The 15,000-nt window shown below is 51.7% G+C and overlaps 1 protein-coding gene across 1 annotated transcript in view; it reads right to left on the bottom strand.

The window, feature by feature from the left end:
• kdm4c (lysine (K)-specific demethylase 4C) overlaps window positions 1-15,000 on the bottom strand; it is a gene marked incomplete at both ends in the record, with an annotated part of 53,681 nt that overhangs the window by 27,181 nt on the left and 11,500 nt on the right. The window contains 7 exons of the mRNA XM_080534831.1: window positions 1,310-1,491; window positions 3,575-3,677; window positions 4,318-7,061; window positions 7,680-7,993; window positions 11,471-11,664; window positions 12,210-12,347; window positions 13,484-13,587. Of these exons, the coding sequence (XP_080390957.1) occupies window positions 1,310-1,491; window positions 3,575-3,677; window positions 4,318-7,061; window positions 7,680-7,993; window positions 11,471-11,664; window positions 12,210-12,347; window positions 13,484-13,587 (3,779 nt within the window). The remainder of the gene's footprint in view (window positions 1-1,309; window positions 1,492-3,574; window positions 3,678-4,317; window positions 7,062-7,679; window positions 7,994-11,470; window positions 11,665-12,209; window positions 12,348-13,483; window positions 13,588-15,000) is intronic.

Raw genomic sequence — 15,000 nt, 5'->3', positions numbered from 1 at the left:
ATCCGTACAAAACAGCCTCTCTAACTAATAATAAAGAGCGTTATCACTCTTATCAGTTTATTTTTGTATTTACTTATGCCAAATAAAATTTGACAAACAACTATATTAACTCATGAAATATTTATTAACAAGATAATTCCTGGATTCATGGGGAACACGGGGATGTTTGGTTTTTATATTTTATTCCCCCGGGCACCGGTGTGTTTTTTCGCCACACAGCAAATCCGCAGGAAACCGCTGATGGTTTCCCGACCTATGAAACAGACCGGTTTGTTCGGGTGGGGGGTTGGGGGGTATAGAATTTCCCTTTGTATTGGGAAATGCGTGCATACCAAGTACTGATATAGTGAATTAACACTAGAACAACCATGGGTAGCGTCATTTGACCCTGTGAGTATTTTCTTTTTTATATATTTGCACTCGATCAAATTGCCATATATAAAGCTACTTTGCAGTTTTTCTGTGTAGGAGGCAGGCTAATTTACAAGACGTGCAACTAGTGGTCTTCGTGTGTAAGTAGCAGCTTCCCATTACAAAGACTATGGTCATTTGATTCCCAAGGCGGCTCTTATAGTAGGTACAATATTGACACGTTTTTGAATAGTTGTATAATGCAGATAATGGTTGGTCTACCCTCAGGCTGAGTTGTGTATGTGTGTGTGTGTGTGTGTGTGTGTGTGTGTGTGTGTGGTGTGTGTGTGTGTGAGTGCGTGTGGTACCTGGTAGTATGGCTGAGTTGTGTGTGTGTGTGTGTGTGTGTGTGTATGTGTATGTGTGTGCGTGTGTGTGTGTGTGTATATAAATGCACCATGAGGGGTCTGAGAATTGCTGCAATGACTAAAAGAAAGGCCAAACAGGTTGCCAAAGTTTGCTCTGTCTCAGCTATTATTGGCAGCTTGGCCGTGTGGAGAAGGAGGTGTTATGTGTACCTTTGAGTGTTCAGTGCTGCTTAGCCCCGAAATATTTGATTCCCTGTTTGTGTAATATAATTTGTGGAACCAAATAAAGTATTCAAATGTGGAGTACCTGGTAGTATGGCTGACACACTGAGTGTGTGTGTGTGGTGTGTGTGTGTGTGTGTGTGGTGTGTGTAGGTGTGTGTGTGTGCGTGTGTGTGTGTGTGTGTGTGTGGTGTGTGTGTGTGTGTGTGTGTGTGGTGTGTGTGTGTGTGGTGTGCGTGTGTGTGTGTGTGTGCGTGTGTGTGTGGTGTGTGTAGGTGTGTGTGGTGTGTGTAGGTGTGGTGTGCGTGTGTGTGTGTGTGTGTGTGTGTGTGCGTGTGTGTGGGTGTGTGTGTGTGTGTGTGTGGTACCTGGTAGTAGGGCATGAACAGCGTGCAGACGGCGCAGTAGGGCTGCATGGTGGCAGCGTGGGCGTTGTACTCCCTCTCCGACGTGAAGTAGCACTTCCTGCTCTGCCACAGGAAGAGGAGGGGCTTAGCCCAGGGCTCCACCTCCGGCTCCTCCCCCTCCGTCAGACTCACGTCGTGGGGGTCTGGGTGAACAAAACCACAGACTGTAAAAAAAACGAACATATTTCATTTGAGATATAATAATTTATTGACGTATATAAAATATTAAGCGCCTACAACGATCTAATGATTTATTAACACGCGATGGATGTTATCGCACGTGTGTCTCGCTAAATCTACAGTTGAACCCGGTGATCTTTTTCCACTGTCACAAGCGTTGTCATGCATGTTTCTAGAGAACGACGAGGCTTTTCCACAGAGGATTCTAACAAAACAAAGCCAGTTACTCAGTAACAACATGTGACCACAGATTGGATTGAATAAGTTGTCAAACAAACCCCCCAAAAATCGAATAACACAAAATGCCTCAGCAAACCCACAGAAAAACAGCCCCCCCCCCCACAAATAAATAGATGGTCATTCAGTCCTTAACCCCACAAATAAATAAATGGTCATTCAGCTCGGTCTGAGGGATAAAACTGTTAAGGACCAACATTAGTCATGTTGACGCTTTCTTTTTTTTTTTTTTTTTTGCTGTTACTGTTTATGATATCCTTGGGCAGCTCCAAGTTATTGCACGATGACTCAAGTCTAAAAGCGGCCATTTTAAGTCCGTCGGTTGGGCCGCGACACATCCTATTTTCTTAGCTTGCTCTTAAAACGGTTTTCCCACGACGTGCCTGGGTTGACGTACGTACGGCGGTTGATATAGCGGTACAAGTCCAAAATATGACGTGATCATCCGTACCGGGTTGTAAATCAAACACAGCCCAGAATATACACAACATAATAACCCTCCAAACCGCTTTTCAGCTGCTTTTTTGGTGAGTCAAACAACCTTTTCAACACATTGAGTTGTGAGAGAGTTTCTCCTGGCTATATGTGGCCATTACTTTCCCCAAATAGGTGTGAATCACTTCCGGCAGGGCGCCCAATTTGGTGTGTATATCCGTTCTTTTTAGAGTTATTTGTCTTTTTCAAGAAAAAGCCAGAAAGCTTAAAAACAAAACTGGCAGTTGGTGGTGTGGAGGCCTTCAGCTAATCGCCATGACGACAATTGGAACACTGGCGGCGCTTCCAACCCAGATCATTTCACTGCGGTAATGATAAATCTCTCTCCTCGGAGAGCGAGAGTGTGTGTCTGTGTGTGTGTGTGTGTGTGTGTGTGTGTGTGTGTGTGTGTGTGAGAGAGTTAATTGGAGGTCGTTACTAGCTGACATGGGGTGAGTAATTCAGCCGTTTAGCGAGCTGAGGGATAACGGGTAGAAAATGTGAAAAATGAAAAATGACCGCTGGTGGGTTGGAATAGCTGGGCTGGAGCCGGAGCAGGGAGGCCAAACTCCTCAGGTCACTGGTTCATGGTCTCTGGCACTGCTGTGTGTGTGTGTGTGTGTGTGTGTGTGTGTGTGAGTGTGTGTGTGTGGTCACTGGTTCAAGTGCTCCGGCACTGGTGTTAGAGTGTGTGTGTGTGTGTGTGTGTGTGTGTATGTGGTCACTGGTTCATGGTCTCTGGCCCGCTGACGACCGTCAGAACTCACAGCCAGATGAAGATGATGGGAAACACATATTTGGGTTAAAGATGGTGTGTGTGTGTGTGTGTGTGTGTGTGTGTGTGTGTGTGTGTGTGCGTGTGTGTGTGTGTGTGCCTGTATGCATGTACCGGTATGTATGTGCGTGCATGCGTGTAAGTGTCTGTATGTATGTATGTATGTATGTATGTGTGTGTGTGTGTGTGTGTGTGTGTGTGTGTGTGTGTGTGTCTGCTTGTGTCTGTGTGTGTGTGCGTGTATGTATGTATGTGTGTGCGTGTGTGTGTAAGTGTCTGTACATATGTATGTGCGAGTGTGTATATATGTGTGTGTCTGTCTCTCTCTGCGTGTCGTGTGCGTGTGTGTCTGTAAGTATGTATATGTATGTATGTGTGTGTATGTCCGTGTATGTGCCTGTATGTATGGAATGGAATGGAATGGACTTTATTTGTCATTGCTACAGTACAGGTACCAAACAACGAAATGTATGTATGTATGCATGTGTGTGTGTGTGTGTGTGTGTGTGTGTGTGTGTGTGTCTCTGTGTGTGTCTCTGTGTGTGTGTGTGTGCGCCCACCATCGTCGCTGACGGCCTGTTGTTTGACGGCGGTGGGCACGGCGCGGGCGGTGGGCTTCCTCAGGGGGTGACGCCAGCTGCTCTTCACCAGCGGAGCAGGGTACTGGAGGGGCAGGGGCACAGTTAGACGTGTGTGTGTGTGTGTGTGTTTAGTTTAACATTTTTGGCATGTTCACAAGCTGGTGGTTAGGGGCCTTCAGATGGCCCACATCTTTCCACACAAGAGAAAGGCTAAACAGTCAGCAAGGTATTGCTCTATGTCTGCTGTTATCGGTAGCCGCTCAATATGGAGACGGCGTTGCTTTCTGTACCCTTAGAGTAGATGTAGTTTTACAGTAATGCTGTTGTATCTGTTAACCCACATGTGAAACATCCTCTGTGTTAATACTGTATGTGTACTGTATGTGTTGCTGTACAGTCACAAACGTAAATGAATGTCTCCCAATGAACTGACTGCACTGATAGTGTTTATGTCCTTAATGCACTTTGTATTTATGTGGACGTAAATAAAGCATTTAAAATGCGTGTGTGTGTGTGTGTGTGTGTGTGTGTGTGGTGGTCTTATTGACCAATGGAGCTGAGCAAGAATGAATTAGAACCAAAGTACCAACAGTACCTAAAAAATGGCTTAGAAAACAAAATTTAAATCAATACAGTTAAATCTGCCTGTACAGTTATGAAATGTGTGTGTGTGTGTGTGTGTGTGTGTGTGTGTGTGTGTGTGTGTGTGTAGTGATGCTCACAGTGCAAACCTCCCCAGGTTCCAGCCCCGAGTTGCCACCACACTCGTAGTCACTCAGCTCATTCTTCTCCTCCTCCTCCTCCTCCTCCTCCTCCTCCTCCTCTTCTTCCTCCTCTTCCTCTTCCTCCGACGAATCACTACTACTCTCCTCTCTCACGCTGATCCACTCCTCCTCCTCCGACGAATCCCCCTCCTCCATGTCAGACACCCCCGCCACACCTCCCCCCTCTCTCCCTCCTCCTCCTCCTCCTCCCCCCAACAACGGAGGATGAGGAGAAGAAGACCTAGCAGGGTCCCCCCCCATAACCCCCCCGTGACCCCTGTGACCCACCCTAGTCTCCGCCTCCCTCTCCACCCCCAGCTCCCTGCACAGCGCCAGGGCCTCCTCCTCGGCCGCCTCCCCCTCCCCCCCCTTGTGGAGGTCGTCGAAGTCTCCGCAGAGCCCCAGGTGGCCGGCCGCCTCCCCGATGCCGCCCAGGGAGGCCGAGCCCAGGGAGGTGGACTCCAGCTGGGCCCAGGTGAGCGGGCCGTCCCCCCCCTCGGGGCTCCCCCCCCCGCCGTCGGGGTCCCCCAGGCGGCGGAGGTGGTCCTGGTCGCGGCGGAGGTCCTCGTGGTCCGTGACCTCCTTGCACTGGGGCTCCGTCCACATGGCGTAGGGCGTCAGCGCGTCGTGGGCGATGAAGTCGTGGCCGCCGGGCAGCTCGGGCAGCAGCCGGTGGTGGTGGAGGCTCTCGATGAGCACCGCGGGACTCTGGGAGTTGAGGTTCTTCCAGATGCCGCAGCTGAAGGGTTTGGGGTCCAGGTAGAGGGAGGAGCTACTCTGGGAACTACTACTATAATGGCCGCCGCCACCGCTGTCGTCGTCCAAAGTCTCGTGGTGGTGCTGCAGGGCGGTCGTCGTTGTCGGGATGGTGCCGTTGTCGACGTCGGCGATATCGATGGCGTTGTCGGCGGTGGTGTTGTTGTTGTTTGGAGGATCAAGAATCGGGTCAAAGTGGTTGGAGGTGCCGGCCAGGCCCAGGCCCGTGATGACGCCGGGGTCTAACAGGCCGAGGTCTCCCAGAGCGGAGGAGACCTCGGAGAGAACCTTCGTCCCTCCTCCTTCTCCTCCTCCTCCTCCCGTCATCTCCGTCGTCCTCGACAACAACCTCGACGGCGGCTGCGTTTGCTGCGGTGTGACGTCACAAGTCAGGCGGCTAACACCGCCGTTCCCTGCCGACCACGGAGTCTGGAGGAGGGGCTCCTTGCAGTTCGCTACAGCGGCGGTTTGGAGGAGTGTCGGAGGTGGTGGTGGTAGCGGTAGTGGTTCTTCTCGGAGACCGTCGGCGGCCATTTTGTGCCGAGGGCCGCCAGTCGCTCTAGTAACGTTCGCTAACGTTAGCGCTTCGGCTGGCGGCAGCTGACGATCGGTAGGAAAGGAGGAGCGCCAGTCTTTGTGAAGAAGCGCTACTGGCGGTCGACCGCGGTCCTGCTGCTGCTGCCCACCAGACTCCTCCTCCTCCTCCGTCGTTAGCACGTCCTCCTCCCTCCTCCCTCTCTCCGAGAGCGGCGACAAAGAAGGAGGAGTCGGCTTCTCGCGTTGTAGCACGGGCGCTAGCGACAGAGCGCCGGGCGCGGCGGAAGAGGAGGAGGAGGAGGAGGAGGAACAGGACGGTTTGACCTCGACCTGACCCCCGCCGCCTCCTCCACTGAACGCCAGCGTGAGGGAGGGCATCTCCTGGGTGAGGACCGGGGGCAGGGGGGGGCAGAGGCGCTCCTCCCCCGCCAGCTCGGGGGTGAGGAGGGGCATGTCGGCGGCGGCCACGGTCGTCACGCCGCTCCTCTGCAGGAGAGGCGGGAAACTGTTCTCCGCGGGGGGGGCGGGGCTACCGTCCGCGGGGGAGGGGCTAAGCTCCGCGGCGCTACATTTCCCGCCGGGTAGCGCGGGTAGCGTCAGCGGGCCGAAGCTGAGGAAGCGAGCGCCGCTGCCGTCGCTTCCCGTCGGTTCGGCGGCGTTGTCGGCGGTGTCGAAAGTGCCGACGACGCCGTAAAGTGCTTCTGTGGTGGCGTCGTGATTGGTCGAGCTCTCCGTGAGCTCCGCGTTAGTAGTAGTAGTAGTAGTAGTAGTAGTAGTAGTGTATTTGGTGTCTGTGTCGGTACCGTACGGGCCGGAGGAGACGGCCATTTTGTATTCAGTGCTTAAGCTCGGGGTCGGTGTCTCTAGGGTAAGGGCTGCCGTCTCCTCTCCTCTGTGTGAAAGCCTGTGTGACGGGTGAGCTCCAGGGGAGTCAGGGGGGTACGTGCACACCACCTCGTGCCCACTAGGGCAGCCCGTTTCGGGGTTGGTTGGTGACCCCGTACGGAGGGGGTCCGGAGGTGTGAGGGTGACCCCCATAAAGCAGTCGTGTGAGTTCTGTAGTTCTGGGGGGGAGAGTGGCTTTGAAGATACACAATCTGGGGGTCCTCCCGCCGGGGGGCTTTTTATTCGGGCAGGAGGTGTCGATGGGGGAACGGCCTCTGTGTGCTGCTGGGGTCCTTCAGCGGTGACCTCTGTACCCGAGGGGTCGTCGTGGGGGTCACTGTGAGGAGGGGGGGAGACGGTGGGAGACCCCGCCTCGGGTTTTGTGTTCTTGTGTGAGGCGGGCGAGGTTGAGGGGGAGGGGGAGGGGGGGGGGGGGCGACGGCGGCGTGGTTCGGCGGGGGGGAAGGCCAGGCGGTCACTCTCCATCCTGTTCACCTTGACCACACACATCTGTCTGCACGGACCTGCTCACACACACACACACAGAGACACACACACAGAGACACACACACACACACACACACACAGACACACATAGACACACATAGACACAGAGACACAGAGAGAGACAGACACGCACACAAAGAGACACAGAGACACAAACACACAGACACACAGACACACACAGAGACACAGACACACACACAAAGACACACACAGAGACAGACAGAGACACACAGAGAGAGAGAGACACACACACACACAGACACACAGACACACAGACACACACAGAGACAGAGACACACACAGAGAGACAGAGAGACACACACAGAGAGACAGAGACACACACACACACACACACACACACACACACACGCACACACACGCACACACAGAAGCTTTACATCTCCAACATCAAACATCATCTCCAACATCAAACATCATACGAATTAGCGAAATCATTACAGCACCAAGATTAGAACTTAGAACGCCACCGCCGATTAATTTTAAAGATAAGATGAAGAAATTAGAAAATTCTGTTTGATCAGGACTTTCCAATGTAATAGAAGTGTGCGTACACGACACACACACGCACACGCACACACACATACACACACGCACCCCCCCCCCCCCCCACTTACCAGGGAGCTGTAGTGAGTTCTGATGAGACTGAGCTGCCTCCTTCTCCTCTTCCTCCTCTTCTTCCTCCTCCTCCTCCTCCTCCTTCTTCTTCTTCTTTTCTTCCCCCGCCTCTCCCTCCTCCTCTTCCTCCTCTTCCTCCTCCTCGTCCCTGCAGTCCGTCTGGCTGTGCGTCCTCCTGATCTTGGCCCCTAGGGGGCCCCCCTGCCCCCCCACTCCCTGGCTCCTCCTGCTGCACGGCACGGACCCCCCCTCCAGGGCCAGAGGCTCCTCCGTGGTCCTCAGGCGCTTGGAGCGCGTACGGGGGTGGGGGAGGCTGAGGAGAGGGGAGGGGGGGAGAAGGGGAGGGGGGAAGGAGGGGGGGGACCGAGGGAGAACAGAGGAGAGGGGAGGGGAGAAGTGGAGGGAGGGAGGACAGAGGGGAGGGGAGGACAGAGGGAGGGGAGGAGGTGGGACAGAGGGAGGGGAGGGAGGGAGGACAGAGGAGAGGTGGGACAGAGGGAGGGGAGGGGAGAAGGGGAGGGGGGGTGACACGCAGAGGGAAAGAGGATTAGGATTTGGGCCAAGAGAGAGGAAAGTTAACTCGTCTGTTTGCAGTTATCTCTGTTTCAACAGACGTCTCAAACAGGCGAGGAACTGCAGACTCTCTTCTAGGCCCCCTAGCACAGATGCTAGACAGACGCGCCGCGGAACGGGCTAGCTAGCACAGACGCTAGGAAGGGACGCTGGCAGGGGAGGGGGGAGTCGTCGTCGTTCTCTGTGAGGGATACTTTGCTAGCCAGCTACCACCGGCACAGACAGACCCAGACAACAATTCAGCCAATCAGAATCTCTTGTTCGGCTCGACTAAGCTGAGGTACGGGCGGGACAGTGAACCCGGGGGAGGTGTGCAATCAAGAAACATAATCCCCTCAGCGCCCAGGGGCTGATTGACAACCTCCACGTCCACGGATTAGCTTTCCTACGAGCGCACTTTGTTGTTGATTATCCCTTACATAACACGACTCTGCGCCAAGCGAGAGAGATCAGACTCCTTGTTGGGTCTAGTCTGGTACCTGCAGTATCGATTATTATTCATGATCATTTTCATGTTTTCTTTTTGTTTGAAGTGTGTTTGTATTTGATCTACGTTCAGTTACTTACTCAGCACTTCGGGTTGCATTTGATGTACGACTTGTAGTGCTATAGAAATAAAAGTTAGATTTCTATTACAGGTGGCTGTGGCACTTCAGGTTTACTGATAGCCAGAGTGCTACGAGCTAGCCTAGGCTGGGGTACCTCATGTTGGGGGGGCTATGAGCTAGCCTAGCGGTACAGGTGGGTTGTGGTACCTCTTGTGGGGGGGCTATGAGCTAGCCTAGCGGTACAGGTGGGTTGTGGTACCTAGCCTACAGGTAAGAGGGGGGTTGTGGTACCTCTTGTTGGGGGGCTATGAGCTAGCCAGAGTGCTATGAGCTAGCCTAGCGGTACAGGGGGGGCTGTGGTACCTCTTGTTGGGGGGCTAGGAGCTAGCCAGAGTGCCAGGAGCTAGCCTAGCGGTACAGTCAGGGCTGGACTTGGGGGGGTGGGGGCCCCTGGGCTTGAGTCATTGTTCGGGCCCCTACCTACACCAAAAATGATAAGCTACAACTACACCAACCAGAACCTATGACCAGAAACACACGTATCCCAATGGAGTATGTTATTGGCATAAAGCACATGAACAAAACAGAAAAAACTTAGGAGTAGGCTATACTTGAATAGAAAGTGGTCCCTCAGCAGAGAGAGAGAGAAAGAGAGAGAGAGAGAGAATGCCATGTCAAACCTTAATGGGTTCTTTCTTAGGGAAAGAAAGACTATTTATTTATTCATTTTTTATATTCATAATGTTTCCTTTAACATGAATCAATTAATTAAATTAAAGTAAAGTATACTGCCTTGAGCTGCTGGTCATCTTTTCTTTAACATGAACAAAAATGTAATTCAATTAAAGTGTACCTTTCTATTATCATACAATATTTCCTTGAACATGTAAACTCTATAATTATACAGTTGTCTTTCTATTTAGTTGTCTCTGTCATACTGAACTGTTTGTTATCATCCTGAACTATCTCTGTTGCTCACCTCACCTCAGTTCTGTCTCTTTGTTGCTGTCCTGTTGTCTGTCTCTCTGTTGCTGTCCTGTTGTCTGTCTCTCTGTTACTGTCCTGTTGTCTGTCTCTCTGTCGCTCTCCTCTCCTGTTGTCTGTCTCTCTGTTACTGTCCTGTTGTCTGTCTCTCTGTTGAATGAATGAATGAATGAATGGACTTTATTGTCATTGCTACAGTACAGGTACCAAACAACGAAATTTAGGAGGGGTGGCTCCCCTGGTGTTAGGAAAGGGAAAAAAAAAAAAAAAAAAAAAAAAAAACTTTTAGAAAAAAAATCACAAGAAGGGAAGGAGCTGGTTTACATAAATAAAGGCTATGTACACTATCCACTGTACTATACTGTACAGACAGACGACTAGGGTTGTCATATTGCACAATAGTATTATTCCACATTTATTTAAAGTGTCGCAGTTTGCAGGCTTGAAATGTACATGTTTGTGCCTCAGCACTACACCTGATTATTTTATTTTTTTTCAGTCCAGCAGCTGCCATCAATCCGTCCAGACTGTCCAGGGCCCAGAACCTAGGTCTTTGCTGTGTTCAGAACCTAGGTCTTTGCTGTGTTCAGAACTTAGGTCTTTGCTGTGTTCAGAACTTAGGTCTTTGCTGTGTTCAGGGCCTGGACGGCCCTGTGGTAGAAGCTGTTCTGTTGCTGTCCTGTTGTCTGTCTCTCTGCTGCTGTCCTGTTGTCTGTCTCTCGGTTGCTGTCCTGTTGTCTGTCTCTCTGTTGCTGTCCTGTTGTCTGTCTCTCTGTTGCTGTCCTGTTGTCTATCTCTCTGTTGCTGTCCTGTTGTCTGTCTCTCTGTTACTGTCCTGTTGTCTGTCTCTCTGTTGCTGTCCTGTTGTCTGTCTCTCTGTTACTGTCCTGTTGTCTGTCTCTCTGTTACTGTCCTGTTGTCTGTCTCTCTGTTGCTCTCCTCTCCTGTTGTCTGTCTCTCTGTTGCTCTCCTCTCCTGTTGTCTGTCTCTCTGTTGCTCTCCTCTCCTGTTGTCTGTCTCTCTGTTACTGTCCTGTTGTCTGTATTTCTGTTGCTGTCCTCTCCTGTTGTCTGTCTCTCTGTTGCTCTCCTCTCCTGTTGTCTGTCTCTCTGTTGCTGTCCTCTCCTGTTGTCTGTATCTCTGTTGCTCTCCTCTCCTGTTGTCTGTCTCTCTGTTACTGTCCTGTTGTCTGTCTCTGTTGCTGTCCTGTTGTCTGTCTCTCTGTTGCTGTCCTCTCCTGTTGTCTGTATCTCTGTTGCTGTCCTCTCCTGTTGTCTGTCTCTCTGTTGCTGTCCTCTCCTGTTGTCTGTCTCTCTGTTGCTGTCCTCTCCTGTTGTCTGTCTCTCTGTTGCTGTCCTCTCCTGTTGTCTAGCTGCATCCCCCCCCATGTTCGCCTCAGTGCTGCTAGCGACACCCGACCCAGTGCTAACTGCTTCGTGGCTCTCACTCTCAACATTGGTCGTCGCAGCTGCATTATTTGAAAATAAAAAGTGAAATCTTGGGCAACTTACCTACAGGTACAGGGGGGGCTGTGGTACCTCTTGCTGGGTGGCTAGGGGCTAGCCAGAGTGCTAGGAGCTAGCCTAGCGGTACAGTACAGGGGGGGGGGCTGTGGTACCTCTTGCTGGGGGGCTATGAGCTAGTCTAGCAGTACAGTACAGGGGGGGGGGGGGGGGCTGTGGTACCTCTTGCTGGGGGCCTTGGTGCGGAGGCGTCTCTGCAGCCAGCTCTGCAGCTCGGGGGTGGAGCTGGGCGTGGGCCGGGTGTGGTCCAGGGGGCAGGAGTCCTTGCCCAGCTTCCACACCTCGTAGCGCTCCGGCTGGAACTGCTTCACGAACGGGTCCATGGAGATCTTCACCATGTCCTTACTGCACGTACACTGGGGGGAGGAGGGGAGTAGAGGGAGGAAAGGGGGGATAGGGGAGAAGGGGAGGGAGGGGAGATGGGGAGGACAGAGGGAGGGGAGGGAAGAAAGGGAGGGGGAGGAGGACAGAGAGAGAGGGGGGGAGACAAGATGGAGACGTTTAGAGTAAGAACGATCAGTGGTTCCACCGCCGCAAAGTGTGTGTGTGTGTGTGTGTGTCTGTCTCTCTGTGTGTATGTGTGTGTGTGTGAGTGTGTGTGTGTGTGTGTGTGTGTGTGTGTCCGTCCCTGTGTGTGTGTGTGTCCGTCCCTGTGGCTGAGTATGTGCGTGTGTGAGTGGGTCTCTCTCTGTGTCTGTGTCCGTCCCTGTGTCCGTCCCTGTGTGTGTGTGTGTGTGTGTGTGTCTCCGTGTGTGTCTCTCTGTGTGTGTGTGTGTGTGTCTGTCTGTCTGTCTGTCTGTCTGTCTGTCTGTCTGTCTGTCTCTCTCTCTCTCTCTCTCTCTCTCTCTGTGTGTCTGTGTCCGTCCCTGTGTGTGTGTGTGTGTGTGTGTGTGTGTGTTACCTGCGCGGCCACTTTGCCGTAGTCTATCCACCGCACGCTGGCGAAGTTGGTGGACTCAGCACAGTTGAAGCCGTGGTTGAAGCCGGCGTGGTAGCCGTACGGGAACGTGATCATGAACTCACCTGCCTCCTGGGTGATCTGGGGGGGAGGGGAGGGAGGGAGGGAGGGGGGGGGGGAGAGGGAGAGAGAGGGAGGGAGGGAGGGAGAGGAAGGGAAAAAGGGGGAGGGAGGGAGAGAGAGGGAGAGAGAGGGAGAGAAAGGGAGAGAAAGGGAGAGAAAGGGAGAGAAAGGGAGGGAGTGAGGGAGAGAGAGGGAGAGAGAGGGAGTGAGGGAGAGGGAGAGAGAGGGAGTGAGGGAGAGGGAGAGAGGGGGAGAGAGAGGGAGAGGGAGGGAGGGACAGGGAGGGAGGGAGAGGGAGAGAGGGAGGGAGAGAGGGAGGGAGAGGGGGAGGGAGAGGGGGAGGGACAGGGAGGGAGGGAGGGAGGAAGGAAGGGAGGGAGGGAGAAAGAGAGAGAGAGAAGATGGGTTTCTGAGGACCAGATCCTTCAGGCTGTTCATCAACTTTTCACATTTTGTTATCGATTAAAATGTTATTTTAAATTGGGACGTCTCGTGGAAATAAAAAACTGTTATCTAAATTGGACCTGACCAAAAAGCCAGCTCACGCTTAATAAGCATAACAATCACACAGAGTATGTGAATTCATAAATCTGTTTAACTCCGAAGCAGGATATGACACTGAACTGAATGCAATGGCAGTGAAGCTGAGTGAGAGAGACAGACACACACACACACACACACACACACACACACACACACACACACACACACACACAGAGAGACACACACAGACACACGCTCAGACACACACAGACACAGACACCTCATTATCTGTTCTGCGGTAGATCAGCTCGTAGCCACACATAGACACGACACACACACACACACGCACACAAACACACACCTCCTCATTGTCTGTTCTGCAGTAGATCAGCTCGAAGCCACACACACACACCGCCCACACACACACACACACACACACACACACACACACCTCATTGTCTGCTATGCGGTAGATCAGCTCGTAGCCACACACACGACACACGACACAGATAACACACACACACACACACACACACACAGACATAAACCCCCTCCCACACACACACACACACACACACACACACACCTCATTGTCTGCTCTGCGGTAGATCAGCTCACACACACACACACACACACACACACACACACACACACACACACACCCACGGTACCTTATCGAAGGGGATGCTGTACTTCTTGAGGATGGAGGGGGAGATGAGGGTCATCTTGTGGCGGAGGAAAGCCTCGCAGCCCTTGGAGCTGTTGGGGAAGAAGCCTGGAGGGAAACACACAAAATGGCCGCCGTTAAAACCGCCTCAAACAACCCCAGGCTGGGGGGGAAACATCTGTACCTGCCCCCGGTGGAGGGGGGGGGGGAAACATCTGTACTTGCCCCCGGTGGAGGGAACAGCTGTGGTCGAGGTCGTCTGAGGTAAAACATGACGTCAACTTCATCTTGTCTGAGGGGGCTGTGTTGTATGTGTACGTACCTGCCGGTTGGTGCTCTTAAAATGTTTAACTCTAGAACAGCCATGGGTGGGGTCATTTAACACTAGAACAGCCATGGGTAGGGTCATTTAACACTAGAACAGCCACGGGTGGGGTCATTTAACACTAGAACAGCCATGGGTAGGGTAATTTAACACTATAACAGCCGTGGGTGGGGTCATTTAACACTAGAACAGCCATGGGTGGGGTCATTTAACACTAGAACAGTCATGGGTGGGGTCATTTAACACTAGAACAGCCATGGATGGGGTCATTTAACACTAGAACAGCCATGGGTGGGGTCATTTAACACTAGAACACCCATGGGGGGGTCATTTAACACTAGAACAGCCATGGGTGGGGTCATTTAACACTAGAACAGCCATGGGTGGGGTCATTTAACACTAGAACAGCCATGGGTGGGGTCATTTAACTCTAGAACAGCCATGGGTGGGGTCATCAATGTTTATATCTTTGCATTCGCAAACATTTCAGGACCCTCCTTTCATGACTTTTCCTAGATATGTGCGTTCTACCACCCAGTATCCTTACATTTTAAAAACCACATCAGGATAAGCTAGTATTAAAGCTATTTTGCATTTTGTCTGTGTAGGAGGCAGGCTAATTTACAAGACGGCCAACTAGTGGTCGTTGTGTGTAAGTAGAAGCTTCCCATTGTATGGTCATTTGACCCCTGAGGCGGCTCTAATAGTAGGTAAAATAGGCACGGCTGTTCTAGTGTTAAAAATGGTGTGCTTAGAAAAATAAAGTGCAAATAAATGTACACTTGATTTTTTTTTCTTTCTTTTTTTAAAGGCTGGAGAGCGACTAGGGCTTGTTTGTCTGTTCTAACCCTAACCCATTTAAAAATTACAACAACAAAATAAAAAAAAGAAGATAATAATTTAATATCAACAGCAACAATACTACATTTATTTCATTTGATAAGCAGCTTTCAGAACACAGAAGGTCACTTTACATTAGGTTAAAACAGGAGATTAGTTAGGACACAAACGGGTTACATAAGACAGGAAGAACGCCATCTGCTGTGGTGGCGCTGCGCTTTGATACGCTAGGCCGCCCACAGAGACACAGCATCTCCTTTCCAAGAGGGACCTGATTAATGTGAGTGTTAACTGGAGTAGGAGTAGGAGGGCTGGGCTGTAAATAATAATCATCATTCACCATCACCTGTAGTGAT

This window comes from Nansenia antarctica, assembly GCF_963989245.1.
Source record: "Nansenia antarctica genome assembly, chromosome: 6".
Taxonomy (NCBI): Eukaryota; Metazoa; Chordata; class Actinopteri; order Argentiniformes; family Microstomatidae; genus Nansenia; species Nansenia antarctica.
Note: the sequence above shows the minus strand (reverse complement) of the source record. Positions and strands in the feature narration are given on the sequence as shown.